Source organism: Aquarana catesbeiana, linkage group LG12 (assembly GCF_042186555.1).
Source record: "Aquarana catesbeiana isolate 2022-GZ linkage group LG12, ASM4218655v1, whole genome shotgun sequence".
NCBI lineage: Eukaryota > Metazoa > Chordata > Amphibia > Anura > Ranidae > Aquarana > Aquarana catesbeiana.
The window spans coordinates 19,477,980-19,503,344 of record NC_133335.1 but is presented as its reverse complement, the minus strand read 5'-3'; the positions used below and the strand labels follow the sequence as shown (position 1 = coordinate 19,503,344).

The window sequence follows — 25,365 nt, the reverse complement described above, 5'->3', positions numbered from 1 at the left end:
GACACTCTGGTCTCAGTGTGCTTCCACATGTGGTGCATGCCCCTGATTCATGTACCTGTTTACTAAAGGTACATGATATAGTCCCTGGCACCAACATTTGTCCTGCGGAGGCACAACGTAATTCTAAAAAGAGTCTTAGACACTCTTTATGAATTCCCTTGATTGTTGTATATAAATGTAGCGAAGGACAATATGTCTCAAGACCAGGGCCGCTGATAGGGGGGGGTAGCACCTGCCCTCCTGTATGGGGTCCAGGCACCAAAAGTTCAACAGGGGGGCCCAGAGAAACAGGAGTGGGCACGGTTACTGGAGCCAATCCCCCTTTGGCCCTCCCTATGTTTACAAATGCTTCAGGGAGACTCTGTATAGAGCAGCTTCCTGTTCATTCAGTCTGCAGCTAGTGCTGCAGAGAAAGGATTGAGGAAGCTGTGTTCTCAATTTCTTTCTCTGCCTCAAAAGTGAGATTTGGGTGTCTGTTTAGACCCCTGATATTTCACCAACCCCCACAGGGCTGTTCAAACAAAATGTAAAAACAAAAAAAAATATGAAGGGCTCATTTTCACAGGTATTCTGGTTGCATGAATGAGTGGTTTGTTCATGCGGCTGAAGCCGCTTGTTAGGCTTGGTGACTGTCACCTAGGCTGTACGGGGCCCCATGACTTCTAACAGCAGCCCTGCTCAAAACTACATGTCCCATCATCCCTAGACTACAAGCCTAGTGCCTGTGTACATGCACGCCCCAGTCCTTCACAAAAGTTGGTGTCGCATTTACTCCCAACAGAGGCAGCAACCTCCCACCGGCATGTAGGTCTCCCCAGCAGCACATTCAACAGGGTTGCTCCAGGGTAGTGGATCTCAACCTCAGTCCTCAAGTACCCCCATACAGGCCATGTTTTCAGGTTTTCCTTTACTTTGCACAGCTGCTTTAAAACAATGACATGGTACTGATAAGAGCTATTTTATCTAAGGGAAATTCCCAAAACATGGCCCGTTGGGGGTACTTGAGGACTGAGGTTGAGAACCTCTGCTCCAGAGGAGCCTGCAAACCACCTTGAAACTGGGAACGGGAGCAGAAGTCAGGGAAACCGGGATGGAATGCTGGGGTAGGCAATCTCTAAAGTTGAGGGAGCTGCACACTGTGTTAAAAATAGTTAAAGTTAAAAAAATAAAACAATTAGCGTTAATGTCACTTTAAAAACAGCAGGTTTCCAGTGTACAGGTAGAATTTTTCAGTTTTTCTTCATTCAGCAACACTTAGTTGTAATTCTTGTGATCCGAAAAGCTTGAAGCGTTGTCCTTCGAAGAGCTTGCTGAAATTCAGAGAGGGCAGAGTTGCCTCCAGGTCCGTCATGATCACTACGTACCCCTGGAGGAGGAGAGGAAACCGAGGTCAGGCTTTCAACATTTTGCTGCACATGCTGTATTCAAGTATTGCCGGTAATAAAACTGATGAGTGTGGTTAGGCTCGTTCACATGTGCTGTCCCTCTGAAAAGCGACCCCATGGTGGATCACTTCTCAGAGGTGTCTGACAGCTGGTGAGGTTGCGATATGTTGCATCCTTGCTGCTTGATTTAACCCTATATGTGGTTTGCTGGAGCCGCGATCACTCCCGCGCATGTCTGAACATTTCGTTCACAGCACAGGGCTCGGAAGGAACGACACCTGTGATGTCACTGGCTGCATGTAATCTAATGTTTACTTCCTCTTTAAGCCCGGCTCCAGGCTGGAGAGGAGACAAGCTTGCTGCCAGCGCCTTTTCATTTTTAACCTCCAGGGGGAGTTTTTAAAAAATTTTGCCCAATTTTGGGGTTTAAAGTGTGTCCAGCTGGAACTGTTTTTCTAAGTTTTGGAAGGTGCAGAGAAGGATTACCACCCCTGTAAGGTTTTTACTTCCAGGGCCTTATTTGAAATATTTGCCCTCAGTGATAGCAGTGTTAAGAAAAACTCTCCAACTGCAACACAGTCTGCAATAAAAGCCTCTTTCACACGTGTGGGCGAGAAGCCGTAAAAATAAGTGATTAAAGGGTAAGTTCATCTTTACAGAAAACCTGAACCTACACTGGACCCCCTCCCCAACCCCCCAGTCCCACTGTGCCTGAGGCTGGTGATCACCCGCTAGGAGACATCGGGTCGCCACTTTACCAGTGCAGGGATTTGAAATCCCCGTGGCTTAATTTCCTAAACGTACCTCGTAAAGGTACGTATAGGAGGCATTCAAATTGGTTGGCACCGTCACATGCATGGTGACCAATCAGAACCCGCCTAGCCCGTCCTGTCAGCGGGGGTGGGAAGAAGAGAGAAAGCTGCAGGGGATTTCAAATCCCTGGACTGGTAAAAGGACGACCCAATGTCTCCTAGCGGATGATCACCGGCCTCAGATAACGCGGGACTGGGGGGATGGGGAGAGGGTCCACATTTACTGTAAAGGTGAACTTCCACATTAAGCCGTGGTTTTACCATCCACCAAGCCAAAAGTCAACATTGCCAGTGACCGTGTTAATACACATCGCCACGGATGTGGTGCAGTGAAATTTTGACAACCTGTTGCTCTTGGCAGGTAGTACAAACATTCAACATGACTTCTTCAAGTGCATGTGACTGCGCCGATGCAGCGGGTGTCACTGGTTAACACAGGCATTTAGGAGGCAACATGTTTCCTCTGAGCCGCCTGTAAAATGCCTCTGTCAGGCGATCAGAAGGTTCTTTTTCAGAGAGAGGGCAAACACCGCAGCGCATTTAAAAGGGATGCTTAGAGTAGGGTAAGGCTGTAGCCAGATTTTTGTGGCTCACTATGTCCCTGTTGCTGATTTTCCCTTACTTTTTTGCCTGATGTAACCATTGTCAGCAGGACAGGAAGTGAGGGGAAATCGAGTTGGAACAATTCTTATCTCAGACACTTTGATAAGGGAGACCCTAAAGACTTTACCTGCATAACGCGAACCACAGGATTCTGGAGGCGGAGCATGTTCGGTGGCAGCGGAATGATATTCTTGAGGTGCCCTATAGATGGATTAAGCAGAAAGGTCAAAGGTTGAATAAAGACATTTTGGATGAATGGGATAATGCCAGCCACACATATTAATTAAATATCGAAAAACCTTTTGCAAGATTTTTGTTAACATGTACATGTCTCCAAGATTTGTAATAGAGAACAGGCAGATGTGAGGCATGCAGGAAACGATCTTAAAGCATTCAGAAGGATGAAAAAAAAAAACTATTTTAGGGGCCAACTCACCATTCAGATATGGAAGTAGGAATATCAGTGTTTTCTGTATGGCATCCACCTACAGACAAAAGGGGGAAAAATGCTTTCTAAGTAATTCTACAATGCACAACAGGGTCACAAATCTGTAAAATGTGTAAACAGTGTGCATTATCTACATTGACCCCACTTATGCAGACTCTTTATAGAAAAAATTACATGGCTGTTCATCCATCAAAACCTGTAAATCCATTCTGTGCGAATGGGGCAAAATCGAATATTCTCAGTCTATCTTCTCTGCGAATGGAAGAAAATACCACATTATAGCCACTAGATGGAGCTGAGTGGCTATAAAAGATAACTGTGCTCCTCCGATCCATCAAATGGCAATATGTCCCCCATTCACACTGTTCTTTTTCAATGAAAAACATTCGATCAGCTGGGAACATTTTATTTTGCCCCATTCACACAGAACGAACAAGCAGTTTCAATGGATAAACAGCTATGCAAATGAGTTTTTTTTTATATAAATACACCCATTAAAGTTGATCTAAACTCAAAATTAAGGTCGGCAATTCGAGTTTTTTCTTTCCTCGGTTGATATAGTTATTTATTTTTAGTCACTGGGGCAACAAAGTCTTGTAAAATATATTGCTTTTTTATTTACTCTTTTATGCTGTTTTATCTTTATTATTTTTGTACTTGTTGTGTATACTAAATCTGCATTATTGATCTCTGGCAGGCTGTTCGGACCCGGATCCCTCCACGATATGGTGCCCATGCTGTTTGAACAACTGAGTGTTACCTCCCTTTGCCTATATTAGATTTGTTTGAATATTGTTTTTCATTTATTTATTGTTTTCATTTATTACACTGTTTGATTTAGCGCTGCACTCTTTTCCACCTCCCTTTGCCTGTTGGATGATTTATGAATTTTGACTTTCATTTTATATTCATAGTGCCTATCATGTTCATTATTAATATGCTATATATACTCAGTATAGAGAGGTGGTGCAGCTCCAATGTACAAAAGAGATTTCTATGTCTCTGCCGGGAAGACCAGAAAGGTCATTGGCAATCCAAATTGTTATTAGAGTCTTTAGGTGTCCCTATTGGAAGATTTACCCACACCTGTTGATACCCGGCATCGGTGACAACTATTTAAGTGGGGGGGTTTTCTCAGTTTTAGGGGGTTTCTTTCACATCCTGTTGTGTCTTTAGCACAGGAAGTGAATGAAAATCTACCCAAAGGGACACAGACAATAACAAATTGATGGGTGTTTATATCCATTTGATACTTTATATATGAACATCTTTAAAAGTGCAGTTTTTAGTTGCGCATACGTACATACACACACACATATACAGTATATGTATACACACACACACACATACAAACACAGATATACAGTATATATATTACACACACACATTATCACCAAGGCTCAACAAAGGGGTCCTGCATGGCCCTGGGATGTTGCACTTTAACACTGTGATGTGATGACCTAATAAACACTTGGACTTTATTTCAATGATCCTTGCTGAACTGGTAACGTATACATTGCCTTGAAAAAGTATTCATACCCCTTGAAATTTTCCACATTTTGTCATGTTACAACCAAAAACTTAAATGTATTTTGTTGGTATTTTATGTGATAGACCAACACAAAGTGGCACATAATTGTGAAGTGGAAGGAAAATGATAAATGGTTTTCCAAATTTTTTTTACAAATAAATATGTGAAAAGTGTGGTGTATATTTGTATTCAGTCCCCTTTACTCTGATACCCCTAACTAAAATCTAGTGGAACCAATTGCCTTCAGAAGTCACCTAATTAGAAAAATAGAGTCCACCTGTGTTTAAATTAATCTCAGTATAAATACAGCTGTTCTGTGAAGCCCTCAGAGGTTTGTTAGTGAACAAACAGCATCATGAAGGCCAAGGAACACACCAAACAGGTCAGGGATAAAGTTGTGGAAAAGTTCAAAGCAGGGTTTGGTTATAAAAAAGTATCCCAATCTTTGAACATCTCACAGAGCACTGTTCAATCCATCATCCGAAAATGGAAAGAGTATGGCACAACTGCAAACCTACCAAGACATGGCCGTCCACCTAAACTGACCGGCCGGGCAAGGAGAGCATTCATCAGAGAAGAGCCAAGAGGCCCATGGTAACTCTGGAGGAGCTGCAGAGATCCACAGCTCAGGTGGGAGAATCTGTCCACAGGACAACTATTAGTCGTGTTCTCCACAAATCTGGTCTTTATGGAAGAGTGACAAGAAGAAAGACATTGGTGAAAGAAAGCTATAAGAAGTCCCATTTTCAGTTTGTGAGAAGCCATGTGGAGGACACAGCAAACATGTGGAAGAAGGTGCTCTGGTCAGATGAAACCAAAATGTAACTTTTTGGCCTAAAAGCAAAACGCAATCTGTGGCGGAAAACTAACACGGAACATCACCCTGAACACACCATCCCCACCGTGAAACATGGTGGTGACAGTATCATGTTTTGGGATGCTTTTCTTGTCACGTGACAACTGTATATCGATTTGAAAAAAAAAGGTATTTCAATGGTTTTTTTTATAATTACAGTGCCATCATCCATATACAGAAATAGAAGGGACAAGGTAAATTAAATAGTGTGTGTTTAGTATCACTTTAAATTAGGCTACTCATTACTAGCCACATTAGGCTTATCATTTTGTTTGTGGTCCCTACTTTTATTAAAATAGGGGAACAAACACATGAGCTACTAAACAGAGGTGAATAGCTATATATTGACGCTTGATGTTCCAAATGCTTCCTACTAAACCCCTGAGCCTAAATAAAAAGAAAAAATATTCTAAGCCCCACTTTTTACCCACCTTGCCAAGGTAACTCATCATAAATGTAATCATAGACCAAATGAACGTTCAAGATCCTATGATGCCTATGGGCAGGCTTGATCTACTAGGGGCTGGCTGCCAAAACTCTAGGCCAGAGCCTATAAACAGAAAAAAAGATTCTAATGCCTCGTACACACGGGCGGACTTGCCAACGGGAAAACTCTGTCGGCATTTCCGACGGAAAGATTCAGAACATGTTCTCTATCTAAGTCCGTCGGAAATGCCGACAGAAAAAGTACGATGGGGCATACATACGGTCGGAATATCCAACCTCCTATTGGACTTTTTCTGTCGGGAATTCCGGCCGTGTGTACGCGGCACAAGTCCTACTTTTTACCCACCTGGGAAGGACAGGTCGGTTTAAAAGTTTTTTTCATGTATGTTGCAGACCCTAGACCAAATGAACATCCAAGGATCCTCTGGGGCTGGCAGAATGATTTAGCAACTAGCCTATGACTGGGGGAAGAGTTTGGAGTTGCAGGTTTGAATTTTGGTTCATCTATTTTCATTTTTTAGGGGTAACTGCTCGCATTTCATTTACGAAGTCTTGATTTAGTTAGCTGCCAACCAAAGGGCTGGTTGGCTCAGGAGTTTAGTGGACAGGCCATGAGCCAACAGAGATTTTGGAATTGCAGGTTCAAATCCAATTTCATCTATTGGAATTTGTGACGATACTTAACTGCAGAAATAGGAGAACGAACATATAAGGTAGTGAGCGGAAGCAAGTAGCTCAGAGGATAAGAGTGTTGACCCAGGGTGCCATAGACCCGAGTTCATAATCCATAAGTGATGCAGACCCCAAGGGTGATTCCATGAATGCACTGTAAACTCCAAGGGTGAGTATAAAGATGCACAGTAGACTCTGAGCTCAAATCCCTGAGTGGAGGCCATGTACAACCCACCAACATGCTCAAGTCCCAGGTCCCCACGGGCCTGTAACATGTGTGGGCATCACGTTAGGTTGTGGACACCCTTCCTCTTTGAGCCACAATCTGTGACCTCACTGCAACATCTAGAATGTGCTGGCTTACTGAGGCAGCCCATCCCAAAAGTAGGGACTTAGGCTTTTATTGCCTCACCCCAGGTACTGCACAGTACCTGAGCCTCTTGATGGTAGGTCTGAAACAGTTCCCACTACTCAATCACACCATCAAGGGGTTCAAGCACTGCACAGCACCCAAGACACACAAGGCTTTACCGTGGTGGGATTTGAACTCAGGTCTCCAGAAAACCAGTCAGAGCTCTTACCCTCTGAGCTACCACACATCCTCAAGGATTGAGGTCCTTGTTCTTCTATTTCAGGATTAGGCAGCATAAATAAAAAAGTAAATAAACAGAACTTAAAAATAAAACTGCACTATTTTTTTTTTTACTCCATCCCAGGTAGTTCTGCCCGAAAATCAACTTTTGCCAAAATGACTGCGCTGATCTCTAACCCTCTAAGCCAGATCCCTCTGGCTTGCAGACTTCGGAGCTGAACTCCAGCAAGTAACAAAATATCTAAAACCAAACCTTTTTTTTTTTTTGATAGAGTGCAGAAAGGTTAGAACCTCTGTCAAGGGCGATGATAACAACCTGCAGACAAATCTGGTGATGATTGGATATGAGTAAACCAGCACTGAAAAGACCTGATGGTGAAAGATTGAACAGTCCTGAACAGGCAAACGTAAAGCAGCAGGACAGCCAAGGAGGAGAAGGTGAAGGGCAGATAAAAAAAAAAATCACAGGTAGGGAGACATATCAGCGCCGCTGTGCAAGCGCAATCACTGAACAAGCATCCGGGAATGGCGTCCCATGAACAGTCTCACCCGCGATGCAGTCAGCTCTGGATTCCTGTGAGGTATACTGCTCCTGGATGATGATGTATCTTACTTCACTGCCCAAGATGAAGGCTCCAAGTAGCTGCAGTGCAGATATCAGTTCCAGAGACGGGTGCCAATGCCAGAAATCCGGATCCCAAATGTAAGTCCTTGCTGGAGCTGTGTAATTGCAAGGCTGGATGATGCGGAGCGGCAGGTGTGAAAGCCGCATGAATGAACTGGAGATGCTGGGTCACATGACGTGATGACGTCAATGCATTTCACTCACCATGTGAGCTTCGTCAGGACACGCATTGCATCTAGCAAATGCGTGTATGTTTGCGCCCATTAAAAAACGCGACGTGCATAAACACACAAAAAAGCGCCTGCTCAGACGCACCTCCTGGTGTGAAGGCGCCCTCAGATTGGTGTGCCCCGGGACTGTGCACAGTTCTAAAGGGTGCCTTGACTGAAGGAAGGTTGAAAAACACTGAGTTTGATAACTTTCTCCACCTGAACAACGGCCCCTGTATTTCTATGTCAACAGGCCCACTGCAGAAACATGAAACTAACTTACCTTCACCGTCCCCACACTGGAATGAACCAAGGACAGCGAGAAACTGTAAAAAAAAAAAGAGCATATACTACTACTCAGATCATAACTACTCAGATCCACAGGGACATCCATTTCTCCAAAACATAGACATTATTGGACTACTGACTGACGTGGTTTTATTCATAATCCACAGGAATGCTTTTTTTTTCTTTTTTTAAACAGGAAACACAGGTATGCTTTTAGGAAACTAACCTTTATCATGTTTAACCACTTGCTTACTGGGCACTTAAACCCCCCTCCTATCCAGACCAATTTTCAGCTCCCAGCACTGATGCACTTTGAATGACAATTGCGCGGTCATACAACACTGTACCCAAATGAAATTTGTATCATTTTTTCCCCACAAATAGAGCTTTCTTTTGGTGGTATTTGATCACCACTGTGGTTTTTATTTATGTAAAAAGACTGAATAAAATATATATATATATATATATATATATTTTTTTTTATAAAAAAATTAAAACAGGTAATTTTTCTCCTTCATTGATGTACGCTGATGAGGCGGCAGTGATGGGCACTGATAGGCGGCAGTGATGGGCACTGATGGGTGGCAATAATGGGCACTGATCTGTTACACTGATAGGCAGCACTGCTAGGTGGCACTGATTGGCACTACTGGCGGGCATTGATAGCTGGCACTTGTGGGCACTGTTAGGTGGAACTTGTGGGCACTGTTCGGTGGCACTTGTGGGCACTGTTAGGTGGCACTTTGGGCACTGTTAGGTGGCACTTTGGGCACTGTTAGGTGGCACTGTTAACTGGCAAAGATGAGGCAGATGTGCCTCTTCCACTTCGGGACCTTTGTCCCTCTCATCTGAGCCGGTGATCGGCTTTTTTTTCTACTCACGCTATCAGCGTGAGTAGAAAAACAAAACGATTACCGATCTTTTGTTTACATCATGTGATCAGCTGTCATTGGCTGACAGCTGATCACATGGTAAGGGGCCGGGACCGGCCCCTTACTCGGATCGGTGATCAGCCGAGCCTCAGTGACTCGGTGATCCCAGCGCGCTCGGGGCACAGCATGCATGCACAGGGGAGGCCATCGTATGACGGCCTCCCGGGAATTCAGGTCCGCGCTGTGGCCGTCATTCGGCCCATAGCGTGGATGGCAGGTGGTTATTAACAGAAAAAAAATGGCTAAAATGTGTTAACATTAACAGCACATTCCAGGTTATGCCGGCAAGTTTTCTGGACCTCTGGTGTATTGTATTATGTGAGTGCACCACATTGTGTCATTCAAGTGCTTATTCCAATGACAGATTATTTATGAAGCAAACATGTTTCGGGAACTGTATCCCCCCTTCATCAGGGCTAAAGAAAAGGAATCGGCGTATTTTGACTTAGTAATCAATACACAGTTGGGATTTATTGTAGTGTATAGAACAGCATCCATCAGCAGCTGATCCAAGTGGCAAATGCTGAAGGAGGTGGAGTCACAGTCCCTGAAAAACACGTTGGCTCTATAAACAGTCTATCATTCGATTCAGTTTGCTCTGGGTTGAATAACACAGTGTGGTGCTTCAGGTTTAGAGTCACTCATCCCTATTACAAGCAGGGCTTTTTCTCAGGGGGAACTTGGTGGAAATCAGTTCCACCACCTCTGGCTCAGACCCTTTGGTGCCTGCTCACCACAATCACTTGTAAACATAGAAGTCTGGTTTCTGTGTTTACAAGTGACAGCTCTGCACTCTGTATGTAATGCAATCCTGATATTTAATGCCCCTTTAAGACCCTTCCACTGTTTTTGATGTGATTTGGAGGGTGTGTGTGGGGGGAGGTGTTTTGGGGGGTTGTGGTTGAGTTCCAACACCTATTATTTGCGAAAAAAGCCCTGATTACAAGCCATGGTGTTGGTGGAAAAACTTTGGTGTGCAGAAGCCTAATATTCAGATTATGGAGCAGCCATACCATTGGATGATATCAATAATATAAAATAAATGTAGCACTAACTCTCGGTGGAGCTGCAGGTTTAAAACGGGCTGTTGCCTTCACTTTCGCCACCTCTATTTCACCGGCACCGGGTCTAGGGTCCCGTTGAGTTTACCTCTAGACAATGTAGGCACCAGACACTTGAGTATCTTTTCCAATGCTTTAATGAACAGGTAATAAAGGAAGTAGCAGGAAAGAGGCAGAGGGAAAATTGCACGGAAGCTCAAATACCTTTTCTTAGTATTCTTTGGTACATCATTAAGAATTGAACGCTTGTAACTGAATATACTCCCCTTGTGGGATTCAATCTTTGCCCGCCTGGATAGGTTTCTCTCACTTGCCTAGCAGCCAGTACATAGCACGAAAAAAAGTCTCTGCCACAGACTTGTTTGGAGCAAAACCCGTACGATCCTCTGCCACAGGATGTAATGGTTTACGGTGAAGATCAGACACAGCACTTGAACCTTTAAGCCAACCCGGCAGTACTATGCAGTAAGATTACTTCAGGATACGTCCTCCAACCGAGTCACCAGGCCCCTCTCCAGACCAGCACTCTGCATGATCCTTCCATGACGGGTCCTCCCCTGGGATCTCCTCAGTTGTCCAGCTTCTTCACACAGGATAGACAGCTCAGGACCATTCCTCTGCCGCTGTGGTAGGCCCCAGCCTGGCTTCTGGGCCCACCCACACGCTGCAGTGACGTGGGCCTCCGGATCGGAGGACCACGAGGTGGTACTCCTAACGCATACCTATCGGCCAGGAGGGCCAGCAGGTGGCTGAAAACGAACCCCACAATATGGCGTCTGTCCCATAAATACCCTCTCCCGGAGTGCAACTCGGAGGACCACCTCCACCGAGTTGTCTCCGGGACAGAAGAGCACTCATACGCTTCAACACGTTGCCTTTCCAACACTGGCCCATGGTGGCGACACCCACCGGCGCAGTGTGGAACTACACGCAACTCAGCCAAGCTGGAACAGAGGCAAATCTAACTTCACCTAACAAATAACCCACTAGATTTACCTATCAGCAGTAGATTAGAAATCTACCAGCGCTACATAAATATATAAAAAAAAAATTCCGGGTTCTAGCCCCATTCATCTACCTTCTCAAGCTTGTATTGTGAGGCAGATGGCGGTGCGGTTGAACTTACTTCCTAAAAGGCATTTACTATTATTAATAGACACAAATCTGTCAATATTACATTTGCAGGAAGGGGATGAAAGTTGAATTTGTTGTAGATCAGTCTGATTATTTTTTTTTTACACGTTCATAAGCTAGTTCAGGGAAAGTTCATATCGATCTATTCTTGGCTCCTGATAGAGAGGAACTTTTTATTAGGTCATTCTATAAACGCTCGTTAAATCGCAGATGCGAGTGATTAGTGTGGGATTTGGTCAGAACGAGGAAGTGAATGGAAGAAGTAATCTATAATAGTAGTATTAATAATAGCATTACAATCAGCACTTAAAACCCAGCGATGGGCCTGCAGTGAGTGATCGGTATTGATTTTACAATGCACTAGTAACACGGGCTTACAGCTGAACATAGAGATAAGCAAATATTATCTGAATACATGCGGCCCCATTCACACCTCCAAAACGCTGGAGGAGAAAAAAAATCTATTATTCTCTCTATGGAAATAGTTCACATCTCCACTACAAGTTCCCTGAAGCCAAACGCCTAAAGCTCAAAAAAGTTCTGGAGTTTTTTTTTTTTTGTAGCTTGAATTGGGCAGATGTGAGCATTTTTGGTATGTTTTTATTCCCAAAGAAATTAATGGAAAACGTGCAATTTGCGCATTCGTGCATTTTTTGCATGATTTTCTTCTCAAGTGAACAAAATGTAAAAATTAAATAGTAACAATAAATGAATAAATACATGTAAAATAAATGCACAAGTAACTAAAAATGTGTAATAATACATAAATAAATAATTTTTAAAAATTATATAAATTATTATTAATAACAATATAAATAATATGAATATAATAATACATAAACACCCAAAGAAAAAGATAATTACTATTAATAATAATAATTTATGAATTTATTAATTTTGTGTTAGGGTTAAGATGTTTAGTTATTTATTATTATTTGATTCAAACAAAATGATGCATCGCTCAGAAAAATGCCCGCCCCTCTCTCCTTACCTCATCTACCTAATATCTCCACCCCTTGTTATCGGCCATACCTGTGACTGGAGGAAGACATAAAAGTGGGCGTCACAGAGAACAGCCGAATCGCACATGAAGCTTCCCGCTCAGCTACGCAGTATTGAAATGACACTACCACCGCGCGCTCGAACCTGATTGGCTGCCTCTCTGTCCTGTTCTGCCGAGAAAGTTCCACTCGGCGGATAAGGACCCCCTCTACAGTGCAGGCGCTGCGCCTGCGCAGTAGGATCCGGCGGAAATAGCCGAAGGGGAATAGGTCCAAATCAGCTGTAGACGGCGCCTGTAAGAGGGCCCCTCGCGGGCTCGCTTCGCTCGCCACGCTTCGGGCACGGCCTCGCTGCGCTCAGCTCTTTTAGATTCCCCCTCTAGGTACACTTGGATGGTAGGGAAGGAACCTGGACCCAGAGCGCAGGTGCCGTGTACAGCTGATTGTGGATTTTTAGCTTCAGCTATCTCCAGCGGCTGTTACTAGTTGGTACTGCGCAGGCGCTGCGCCTGCGCAGTACAGGGGGGGAACTTATCCGCCAAAGGAACTTATTCGGCAAGACACCGGCTCCTTGATTTGGCTCCGCCCCCTTCCAATCACTCTGCCTTCCACCAGTAGGCGTGGCCTATTTATCTTTGCTCGACAGCCTCGGTGCCCCCGCCCCCGGCTCCTGTACTAATGAAGGGAAGTGCTTTGTTCTGGGGGAGGGGTCTGTACTATGGAAGGGGGTGCTTTTTCCTGGGGGAGGGGTCTGTACTTATGGAGGGGGTGCTTTGTCCTGGGGGAGGGGTCTGTACTAATGGGGGGTGCTTTGTCCTGGGGGAGGGGTCTGTACTAATAGGGGGTGCTTTGTCCTGTGGGGGAGGGGTCTGTACTAATGGGGGGTGCTTTGTCCTGGGGGGAGGGGTCTGTACTAATGGAGAGGGGTGCTTTGTCCTGGGGGAGGGGTCTGTACTAATGGGGGGTGCTTTGTCCTGGAGGAGAGGGGTCTGTACTAATGGGGGGTGCTTTGTCCGGGGGGAGGGGTCTGTACTAATTGGGGGATACTTTGTCCTGGGGGGAGGGGTTTGTACTAATGGAGGGGGGTGCTTTGTCCTGGGGGGGGGTCTGTACTGATGGAGATGGGTGCTTTGTCCTGGAGGGGAGGGGTCTGTACTAATGGAGAGGGGTGCTTTGTCCTGGAAGAGGGGTCTGTACTAATGGAGGGGTGTGCTTTGTCCTGGGGGGAGGGGTCTGTACTAATGGAAGGGGGTGCTTTGTCCTGGGGGTGGGGTCTGTACTGATGGAGGGGGTGCTTTGTCCTGGGGGAGGGGTCTGTACTGATGGAGGGGGTGCTTTGTCTTGGGGGAGGGGTCTGTGCTAATGGAGGGGGTGCTCTGTCCTGGGGGAAGGGGTCTGTACTGATGGAGGAGGTGCTTTGTCCTGGGGAGGGGTCTGTACTAATGGAGAGGGGTGCTTTTTCCTGGGGGAGGGGTCTGTACTAATAGGGGGTGCTTTGTTCTGGAGGGAGGGGTCTGTACTAATGGAGAGAGGTGCTTTGTCCTGGGGGAGGGGTCTGTACTAATAGGGGGGTGCTTTGGCCTGGAGGAGAGGGGTCTGTACTAATGGGGAGTGCTTTGTCCTGGGGGGAGGGGTCTGTACTAATGGGGGGTGCTTTGTCCTGGAGGGAGCGGTCTGTACTAATAGAGAGAGGATCTTTGTCCTGGGGGAGGGGTCTGTACTAATAGGGGGGTGCTTTGACCTGGAGGAGAGGGATCTGTACTAATAAGGAGTGCTTTGTCCTGGGGGGAGGGGTCTGTACTAATGGAGAGGGGTGCTTTGTCCTGGGGGGAGGGGTCTGTACTAATGGGAGGGGGATGCTTTGTCCTGGGGGAGGGGTTTGTACTAATGGAAGGGGGTGCTTTGTCCTGCGGGGGAGGGGTCTGTACTGATGGAGGGGGGTGTTTTGTCCTGGAGGGGAGGGGTCTGTACTAATGGAGAGGGGTGCTTTGTCCTGGGGGAGGGGTCTGTACTAATGGAGGGAAGTGCTTTGTCCTGGGGGAGGGGTCTGTACTAATGGAGGGGGGTGCTTTGTCCTGGGGGAGGGGTCTGTACTAATGGAGGGGGTGCTTTGTCCTGGGCGGAGGGGTTTGTACTAATGGAGAGGTGTGCTTTGTCCTGGGGGGAGGGGTCTGTACTAATAGAGGGGGTGCTTTGTCCTGGGGGAGGGGTCTGTGCTAATGGAGAGGGGTGCTTTGTCTCTTATTTAATTATTATTTGTCTCTTGTTCAGAATTTCCCATTGAAATGCATGGCTGTCATGGTGCCACGTTTGGTGCCATATTTTATGATTTTGATCACTTGTTTCGGGCCAAATTGAACTTTAATTAAGAGGGATGCCAAATTATATGAAAACAAGTACTCATGGGGGGGTGCTTTGTCCTGGGGGGAAGGGTCTGTACTAATGGAGAGAGGTGCTTTGTCCTAGGGGAGGGGTCTGTACTAATAGGGGGGTGCTTTGACCTGGAGGAGAGGGGTCTGTACTAATGGGGAGTGCTTTGTCCTGGGGGGAGGGGTCTGTACTAATGGGGGGTGCTTTGTCCTGGAGGGAGGGGTCTGTACTAATGGAGAGAGGTGCTTTGTCCTGGGGGAGGGGTCTGTACTAATAGGGGGTGCTTTGACCTGGAGGAGAGGGGTCTGTACTAATGGGGAGTGCTTTGTCCTGGGGGGAGGGGTCTGTACTAATGGAGAGGGGTGCTTTGTCCTGGGGGGAGGGGTCTGTACTAATGGAGGGGGATGCTTTGTCCTGGGGGAGGGGTTTGTACTAATGGAGGGGGGTGCTTCGTCCTGGGGGAGGGGTCTGTACTGATGGAGGGGGTGCTTTGTCCTGGGGGAGGGGTCTGTACTAATGGAGAGGGGTGCTTGGGAGGGGTCTGTACTACTGGGGGGTGCTTTGTCCTGGAGGGAGGGGTCTGTACTAATGGAGAGAGGTGCTTTGTCCTGGGGGAGGGGTCTGTACTAATAGGGGGCTGCTTTGACCTGGAGGAGAGGGGTCTGTACTAATGGGGAGTGCTTTGTCCTGGGGGGAGGGGTCTGTACTAATGGGGGTGCTTTGTCCTGGAGGGAGGGGTCTGTACTAATGGAGAGAGGTGCTTTGTCCTCGGGGAGGGGTCTGTACTAATAGGGGGGTGCTTTGACCTGGAGGAGAGGGATCTGTACTAATGGGGAGTGCTTTGTCCTGGGGGGAGGGGTCTGTACTAATGGAGGGGGGTGCTTTGTCCTGGGGGGGGGTCTGTACTGATGGAGGGGGGTGTTTTGTCCTGGAGGGGAGGGGTCTGTACTAATGGAGAGGGGTGCTTTGTCCTGGGGGGAGGGGTCTGTACTGATGGAGGGGGGTGCTTTGTCCTGGGGGAGGGGTCTGTACTAATGGAGGGGGTGCTTTGTCCTGGGGGAGGGGTCTGTACTAATGGAGGGGGTGCTTTGTCCTGGAGGGAGGGGTTTGTACTAATGGAGAGGTGTGCTTTGTCCTGGGGGGAGGGGTCTGTACTAATAGAGGGGGTGCTTTGTCCTGGGGGGAGGGGTCTGTGCTAATGGAGAGGGGTGCTTTGTGTCTTATTTAATTATTATTTGTCTCTTGTTCAAAATTTCCCATTGAAATGCATGGCTGTCATGGTGCCACATTTGGTGCCATATTTTATGATTTTGATCACTTGTTTCGGGCCAAATTGAACTTTAACTAAGAGGGATGCCAAATTATATGAAGACAAGTCTGTGAGCCAAGATGGTTTTCATATAGAAAACGTTATTTATTCAGAATTACCCCTTTAAATACATGGCGGTTACGGAGACAGAATTGTTGTTAACCACTTAAAATGGAGTTCCACCCAAAAAAAAAAAAAAATGTCATTAATGTGCATGAAATAAATTGAAAAAAAACATTTGAGGAATTTTTTTTTTTTTACTTACCTTTTTATGCCTGTTGCTATGTGGTCCCTCGAAATCTGCCTCCTTTATTCCCTAGGCTCCTGACATCATTTCCCTCGGCGCCTCCGCTCGCTACTGCTCCTGGGAGATGTGTGTGTCATATTCCAGGAGGCAGTGGGCCGCGCCGAGGGCTAGGTTGCCATAACAACGGGGCGGGCACTTCCGACGTCGCCGCCCGTTGTTATTGCAACCTGTATACTTTACAGCGCCGCTGCAGCACATTACTTCGCATGTGCGAGAACAGGCGGTGCATGCTGGTCGCTCAGCTGCACCGTGTCCCATAAGATAGTGCTTGTGGGCTTCACATGCCTACAAGCAATATGGAAAATGCTAGCAAGGCAGAATAAAAGTTATATTAGTATGGGAAATCGGCAATCGAGCGTGAGTAATATAACTAAGAGTATTAAAAAAACGATATTCATAAAAAAAAAAAAAAAATGTAAACTGTGGGAACTCCCCTTTAAGGACCGGGCCTATTTTTCAGACTCCGTGTTTACAAGTTAAAATAATTTTTTTTGCTAGAAAATTACTTAGAACCTCAAACATTTTATATATATATATATATATATATATATATATATATATATATACAGTGGGGCAAAAAAGTATTTAGTCAGCCAACAATTGTGCAAGTTCTCCCACTTAAAAAGATGAGAGAGGCCTGTAATTGTCATCATAGGTATACCTCAACTATGAGAGACAAAATGTGGAAACAAATCCAGACAATCACATTGTCTGATTTTTTTAAGAATTTATTTGCAAATTATGGTGGAAAATAAGTATTTGGTCACCTACAAACAAGCAAGATTTCTGTCTCTCACAGACCTGTATCTTCTTCTTTAAGAGGCTCCTCTGTCCTCCACTCATTACCTGTATTAAGGCACCTGTTTGAACTTGTTATCAGTATAAAAGACACCTGTCCACAACCTCAAACAGTCACACTCCAAACTCCACTATGGTGAAGACCAAAGAGCTGTCGAAGGACACCAGAAACAAAATTGTAGACCTGCACTAGGCTGGGAAGACTGAATCTGCAATAGGCAAGCAGCTAGGTGTGAAGAAATCAACTGTGGGATCAATAATTAGAAAATGGAAGACATACAAGACCACTGATAATCTCCCTCGATCTGGGGCTCCACGCAAGATCTCACCCCGTGGGGTCAAAATGATCACAAGAACGGTGAGCAAAGATCCCAGAACCACACGGGTGGACCTAGTGAATGACCTGCAGAGAGCTGGGACCAACATAACAAAGGCTACCATCAGTAATACACTACGCCTCCAGGGACTCAGATCCTGCAGTGCAAGACGTGTCCCCCTGCTTAAGCCAGTACATGTCCGGGCCCGTCTGAGGTTTGCTAGAGAGCATTTGGATGATCCAGAAGAGGATTGGGAGAATGTCATATGGTCAGATGAAACCAAAGTAGAACTGTTTGGTAGAAACACAACTCATCGTGTTTGGAGGAGAGAGAATGCTGAGTTGCAACCAAAGAACACCATATCTACTGTGAAGCATGGGGGTGGCAACATCATGCTTTGGGGCTGTTTGTCTGCAAAGGGAACAGGACAACTGATCTGTGTACATGAAAGAATGAATGGGGCCATGTATCGTGAGATTTTGAGTGCAAACCTCCTCCCATCAGCAAGGGCATTAAAGATGAAACGTGGCTGGGTCTCTCAGCATGACAATGATCCCAAACACACCACCCGGGCAACGAAGGAGTGGCTGCGTAAGAAGCATTTCAAGGTCCTGGAGTGGCCTAGCCAGTCTCCAGATCTCAACCCCATAGAAAACCTTTGGAGGGAGTTGAAAGTCCGTGTTGCCCAGCGACAGCCCCAAAACATCACTGCTCTAGAGGAGATCTGCATGGAGGAATGGGCCAACATACCAGCAACAGTGTGTGACAACCTTGTGAAGACTTACAGAAAACGTTTGACCTCTGTCATTGCCAACAAAGGATATATAACAAAGTATTGAGATGAACTTTTGATATTGACCAAATACTTATTTTCCACCATAATTGGCAAATAAATTCTTTCAAAAAGCAGAAAATGTGATTGTCTGGAGTTGTTTCCACATTTTGTCTCTCATAGTTGAGGTATACCTATGATGACAATTAGAGCCCTTGCACACTGGGGCGGGGGGGGCGGCGTCGGCGGTAAAACGCCGCTATTATTAGCGCCGTTTTACCGTCGGTATGCGGCCGCTAGCGGGGCGGTTTTACCCCCCGCTAGCGGCCGAGAAAGGGTTAAATACCACCGCAAAGCGCCTCTGCAGAGGCGCTTTGCCGGCGGTATAGCCGCGCCGTCCCATTGATTTCAATGGGCAGGAGCGGTATACACACCGCTCCTTCACCGCTCCGAAGATGCTGCTGGCAGGACTTTTTTTACCGTCCTGCCAGCGCATCGCTCCAGTGTGCAAGCCCTCGGGGCTTGCACACTGGAATGAAAGCAGCGGCACTTTCAGGGCGGTTTGCAGGCGCTATTATTAGCGCAATAGCGCCTGCAAACCGCCCCAGTGTGCAAGGGCTCTTACAGGCCTCTCTCATCTTTTTAAGTGGGAGAACTTGCACAATTGTTGGCTGACTAAATACTTTTTTTCCCCACTGTATATATATATAAAAAAGTCCAAAAGATGCGGTGCTTAAAATAACAAATGACAGTGAGTCCAAAGTAGAGAAGATGGATGTACCCGTCACCAACTTCAGTGTATATAAATATCAGCAATCGCCACCACGTGGTAAAGTAATCTGCTTACCAGATGGCTGGAAATGGTACGTGTGTTATGATAACCAAAGGCACATCTCCCACATCCAACTTCTATATAAAATCCCACATAGGCAGATGATAGGTCTTCAGATGGTATTCACACTCTCCAAGCATCTCCAGGTTCTCACATCAAATGTAAGGCATTCAGTTTATTGGTCAGCAATACCCAGTGAAGGAAATAAGTAACCAATAGTGAAGCCCGCAATAACATTTAAAAGAAATTTATTGTAGTAACTTACAGTTAAAATTCAAAGGTGCATGCATCACAAGAAACGATCGACTGCAGCATTCAGCGTGCTAGTGTCCGCCTGCCTGACATGTTTGATCACAAACGGATATCATCAGAGGCGTGGCTTCACTGACACCAGCACGCCCTAAATATAAAGGAGCCAATTAAATTGGCTGGGAGGAGCCAATTACATTGTGATTGGGAGGAATTAACCTCCAAGACAGCCTCTGAGTGTAGCATGCAATCAAGCGGTGCAGCACGCTGTACGCGCACGCACCAAAAAACACATCTCATTGACTATAAGGTGACGTCAGACGCGGGGATAGTATCCACTTTGCCAATACATTCACCCATAAGTGCTCGGCTAGCCACTGCCCATACGGCGCATGCGCGGCTTAACCAGACAATTCTATTGGATAAATAACCAACAACAACTGACGCCGGGCTGACGTCCGCCGCATCATTGTGTCGGGCAAGGAAATTACATCAATGAAGCGCGGATGTGTGATGTTCCAGAGAAGAAAATGTAAACAGGAAGTTCCAATAGCCCAAGTCAGCGATAGTGGGACGCAATGCGCTCCAGCATCACGGCGCATGGGCAGAGTGAAAGACCCGTAAACCCTTAATAAAGCCACCCCAAGCAATATGAATAGCAAGGAGCTGCCAAATGTCAAAATTGGTTATTAAAAACAAATCAACATAACTGATAGAAAACAATAAGGAATACCTGTGAGGAGGCTATGGAGGAAGACACCAAGAGGTAAACCCATAACAAAAATAAAGTAAAAAATATAAAAAATAATAATACAAAAAGAACTAAAATAGATGAAAACATCAATCTATAAAACGTAGCACAAGATACACATTGGCAAGAATAAGAGAGAGAACTCAATAAAAAAATAGAACGGAGTACAATACAAATAATGTGGATTCTTATTATGGTGTTCCAAATAATGTCATGACACAGTGTGTTTGAGGAACCCTTTTCTGATGTTTGTTAGGTGCTCATTAACCCGCACATTCATTGCTCTCATAGTGCGGCCCACATACTGTAGACCGCATGGGCAAATTAACAGATACACCACATTTTTCAATGTGCGTGTTATAAAAGTGTCAATATTGTAAATTCTTGCGGTGGTATGCGACTTAAATTGACTAATTTTTCCATACCTCCCAACTGTCCCTGAATTCTAGGGACTGTCCCTGATTTGGAGCAATGTCCCTCATTCCTCCTCATTTGTCCCTCATTTTGGTCTGATCTATATAGATGTATATAAAATGCACTTTTTATCAAAAAGTGTTCCTCAGTACTAAACCTTTCATCTGATTTCTAAATTGCTCCTTTTGTAAATTCCAAAAGGCAATATAAAGGAATAGTAGTGGTAAAAAAAGCACTTGTGGGTTTAACCAATCTTGTTTTTTTGTACAATTCTCCTTTAAGGGGGTGTGGCAAGGTGTGTGTCCTATGCCTGTATACTTTTGCTGATAGATGTCCCTCATTCCCATCTCAAAAAGTTGGGAGGTATGTTTTTCTGTCTTTATTTTTATTGACGTGACATACTGCACATTTACAGCAGGGAAAAAAGCCCTTAGATTTCTGAAAAAATGATACTCTTATTTGGTGCATCTAAAATATTGGGAGCAATATCCCTCTGAAGATCACCTGTGGGTGCTCAGGTAGAACAGGGCCCAAGACTTTATCATTTTTTAATACAGCCCAATGTTTTTTCATGATCTTTTTTATTTCATAGTATTGTCGTGAATAGGTAGTGATCAAAGAAAAATTATGGATGTTATCATTATTAACGGATTTATCACTTCCTTTCAACATGGTAGTCCATATATATATATATATATATATATAAATATATATATATATATATATATATATATATATGGACTTTTTTTCTCTAACACTCTAGAGAATAAAATGGCGGTCGTTGTAAGACCGTATTTGCGCAGCGGTCTTACAAGCGCACCTTTTTGGGAAAAAATACACTTTTTTTCCTTAAAAAATAAAATAACAGTAAAGTTAGCCCATTTTTTTTTTATATTATGAAAGATAACGTTCAGCCAAATAAATTGATACCCAACATGTCACGCTTCAAAATTGCACCCGCTCGTGGAATGGCGACAAACTTTTACCCTTAAAAATCTCCATAGGCGACTTTAAAAAATGTCTACAGGTTACCAGTTTTGAGTTACAGAGGAGGTCTAGTGCTAGAATTATTGCTCTCGCTCTACCAATCGTAGCGAGCTCGGCGGGACGGGGCGCTTTAAATTATTTTTATTTTAATTTTTTTTTACTTTTTTTTATTTATTTTGACAATGTCCTTTTTTAAAAAAAAAAATTGGGTCACTTTTATTCCTATTATGGAAAAAAGCATGACAGGACCTCTTAAATATGAGATCTGGGGTCAAAAAGACCTCATATTTACACTAAAATGCAATAAAAAAAAAAAGAAAAAGTCATAAAAAAAGAAATAAAATTCCCCTTTAAGAGCATTGGATGTGATTTTATCTATATTGTGCTAATGTTGTTTTCACATAAAATAATAAAAAGGATTTGATTTAAAAAAGAGCATTGGGCGGAAGTGATGTTTGACGTCGCTTCCACCCTCCAATGCTATGAAGCCGAGCGGGGGCCATCTTCCCCTCACTGGGCATCCAGACAGTGAGGGGGTCGGATCGGCTCCGACGCTACCGGCGGCTCCGGTAAGCAGCGGAGAGGACCGGAGCGTGGCAGGAGGGGGAGGCCCTCTCCTGCCCCCGATAAAAGTGATCTTGCAGCGAATCCGCCATGGAGACCACTTTTATCTGAAAGCAGACCGCCCGCCATTCAAGAAAATACTGGGGTTATGGCAGCTATCTGCTTGTATAGCCCCGGTATTCTACGTCAAAGTACCGACGTATATCCACGGTGGGCGGTTTTAAGCATATATTTAAGCATATAATCATTTATTTATAATTATAGATATAGATGGATCATGAATGAGAGAAGCTTACTTTTTCACAGATATTGTTGCTCCCACAGTCTCTTCGGATAATACAATATCAACTCCGGTGAGGAAACCCTGAGAAGAAATGATAATGTCATTGTATTTATATTCTTACAGAGATACAATGTACTGAACTATACTCTATATATGAAACTATATTCAGACTGAGTGAAGATTAACTTCAATCCCTTACCTCTTCCTCCAGACACTTCCCTTACCCCTTCTGTCCAGAGACTTCCCTTTCCTCTTTCTCCAGTCACTTCTACTTCTTCCTCCAGTAGCTTCTCCTTCATCTTTCTTCAGTCACTTCTAATACAGTGCCTTGAAAAAGTATTCACACCCCTTGAAATTTTCCACATTTTGTCGTGGTTACAACCAAAAAAACATAAATGTATTCTATTGGGATTTTATGTGATAGACCAACACAAAAGTGACACATTATTGTGAAGTGGAAGAAAAATGATAAATGGTTTTCAATATTTTTTACAATTAAATATGTGAAAAGTGTGGCGAACATTTGTACTCAGCCCCCTTTACCCCAATACCCCTAACTAATATCTAGTGGAATAAATTGCCTTCAGAAGTCACCTAATTAGTAAATAGAGTCCACCTGTGTGTAATTGAATCTCAGTATAAATACAGCTGTTCTGTGAAGCCCTCAGAGGTTTGTTAGTGAAGAAACAGCATCATGAAAGCCAAGGAACACACCAGACAGGTCAGGGATAAAGTTGTGGAGAAGTATAAAGCAGGGTTAGGTTTTAAAAAAATATCCCAAACTTTGAACATCTCACGGAGCACTGTTCAATCCATCATCCGAAAATGGAAAGAGTATGGCACAACTGCAAACCTACCAAGACTAGATAAAGAAAGGCCCGTAGACGTGGTGTATCTGGATTTTGCAAAGGCATTTGATACAGTTCCCCATAAATGTTTACTATACAAGCCAAGGTCTGTCAGCATGGACCATAGGGTGAGTACCTGGATTGAAAACTGGCTACAGGGGCGAGTTCAGAGGGTGTTGATAAATGGGGAGTACTCGGAATGGTCCAATGTGGAAAGTTGGGTCCCCCAGGGTTCTATCCTGGGACCAATCCTATTTAATTTGTTCATAAACGGCCTGGAGGATGGGATAAAGCTCAATCTCTGTATTTGCGGATGATACTAAGCTAAGCAGGGCAATAACTTCTCCGCAGGATGTGGAAACCTTGCAAGTAGATCTGAACAAATTAATGGGATGGGCAACTACATGGCAACTGAAGTTTAATGTGGAAAAATGTAAAATAATGCATTTGGGTGGCAAAAACATGAATGCAATCTATACACTGGGGGGGAGAACCTCTGGGGGAATCTAGGATGGAAAAGGACCTGGGGGTCCTAGTAGATGACAGGCTCAGCAATGGCATGCAATGCCAAGCTGCTGAAAGCAAAGCCAACAGAATATTGGCATGCATTAAAAAGGGGATTATCTCCAGAGATAAAACTATAATTCTCCCACTCTACAAGACTCTGGTCTGGCCGCACCTGGAGTATGCTGTCCAGTTCTGGGCTCCAGTCCTCAGGAAGGATGTACTGGAAATGGAGCGAGTACAAAGAAGGGCAACAAAGCTATTTAAAGGTCTGGAGGATCTTTTGGTGCAGACAAGACAGAGAAAATGAATCACCGCTCAGGAAGACCTGCTTTCAGGTGTATATGAGTGAGTCCTTCAGAGGAGGGGAGTCCCAGGTGCTGGCTAAATGCAAATTGAAGCAGGGTTTGAAACAGGAAAATCTGGATGCCGCACACCGGATAAAGTTGAAAAAATCTTCTTTATTGTAAAACTTGGATCAAAAAATACAGGACAATCAGGCAGATAGTACAGACAGAGCTGACGCGTTTCGCACTCTAATTCGAGCTCGAATTAGAGTGCGAAACGCGTCAGCTGTGTCTGTACTATCTGCCTGATTGTCCTGTATTTTTTGATCCAAGTTTTACAAAAAAGAAGATTTTTTCAACTTTATCCGGTGTGTGGCATCCAGATTTTCCTGTTTCAAACTCTGGAGGATCTTGGTTATGAGGAAAGATTACAAGACACTTGAGAGGGGATATGATTTCAATGTACAAATACTGTACTGGTGACTCCACAATAGGGATAAAACTTTTTAAGTGAAAGGGCATTTAAAAAGACTTGCGGCCATTCATTAAAATTAGAGGAAAAGTGATTTAACCAGAAACTGTGTAGAGGGTTCTTTACGGTAAGATCGATAAGAATGTGGAATTCTCTTCCACAAGCTGTGTTTTCAGCAGGGAGCATAGATAGTTTCAAAAAACTATTAGATAGACACCTAAATGACCACAACATACAGGGATATACAATGTAATGTTGACATAAAAGCGCACAAACACAGGTTGGACTTGATGGACTTGTGTCTTTTTTCAACCCTACCAACTATGTAACTATGGCCGTCCACCTAAACTGACAGACCGGGCAAGGAGAGCATTCATCAGAGAAGCAGCCAAGAGTGGTAGCTCTGGAGGAGCTGCAGAGATCCACAGCTCAGGTGGGAGAATCTGTCCACAGGACAACTATTAGTAGTACACTCCACAAATCTGGTACATAGTTACATAGTTAGTAAGGTTGAATAAAGACACCAGTCCATCCAGTTCAACCTGAGTGAGCACCCACAATTGTCCCCATCCCCGCACACTGCGTCCCATCAAGATGCCCATCCACTATATTATTCTTTATGGAATTCTTTATGGTCTTTATGGAAGAGTGGCAAGAAGAAAGCCGTAAGAAGTACTGTTTGCGAGAAGCCATGTGGGGGACACA

The 25,365-nt window shown here is 44.7% G+C and overlaps 1 protein-coding gene across 2 annotated transcripts in view; it reads right to left on the bottom strand.

Annotated features, from left to right (window-relative positions):
* Nucleotides 1–1,174: 1,174 nt before the first annotated feature.
* The window catches only part of LOC141113945 (bactericidal permeability-increasing protein-like), a 68,066-nt gene continuing 43,875 nt past the window's right edge, over nt 1,175–25,365 (bottom strand). For both annotated transcript variants that reach the window (XM_073607319.1, XM_073607318.1), the window contains 5 exons: nt 22,563–22,630; nt 8,464–8,506; nt 3,237–3,285; nt 2,928–3,001; nt 1,175–1,366 (listed from right to left, as the gene is read on the bottom strand). In XM_073607319.1, the coding sequence (XP_073463420.1) occupies nt 1,241–1,366; nt 2,928–3,001; nt 3,237–3,285; nt 8,464–8,506; nt 22,563–22,630 (360 nt within the window). In that variant the 3' untranslated portion in view covers nt 1,175–1,240. The remainder of the gene's footprint in view (nt 1,367–2,927; nt 3,002–3,236; nt 3,286–8,463; nt 8,507–22,562; nt 22,631–25,365) is intronic.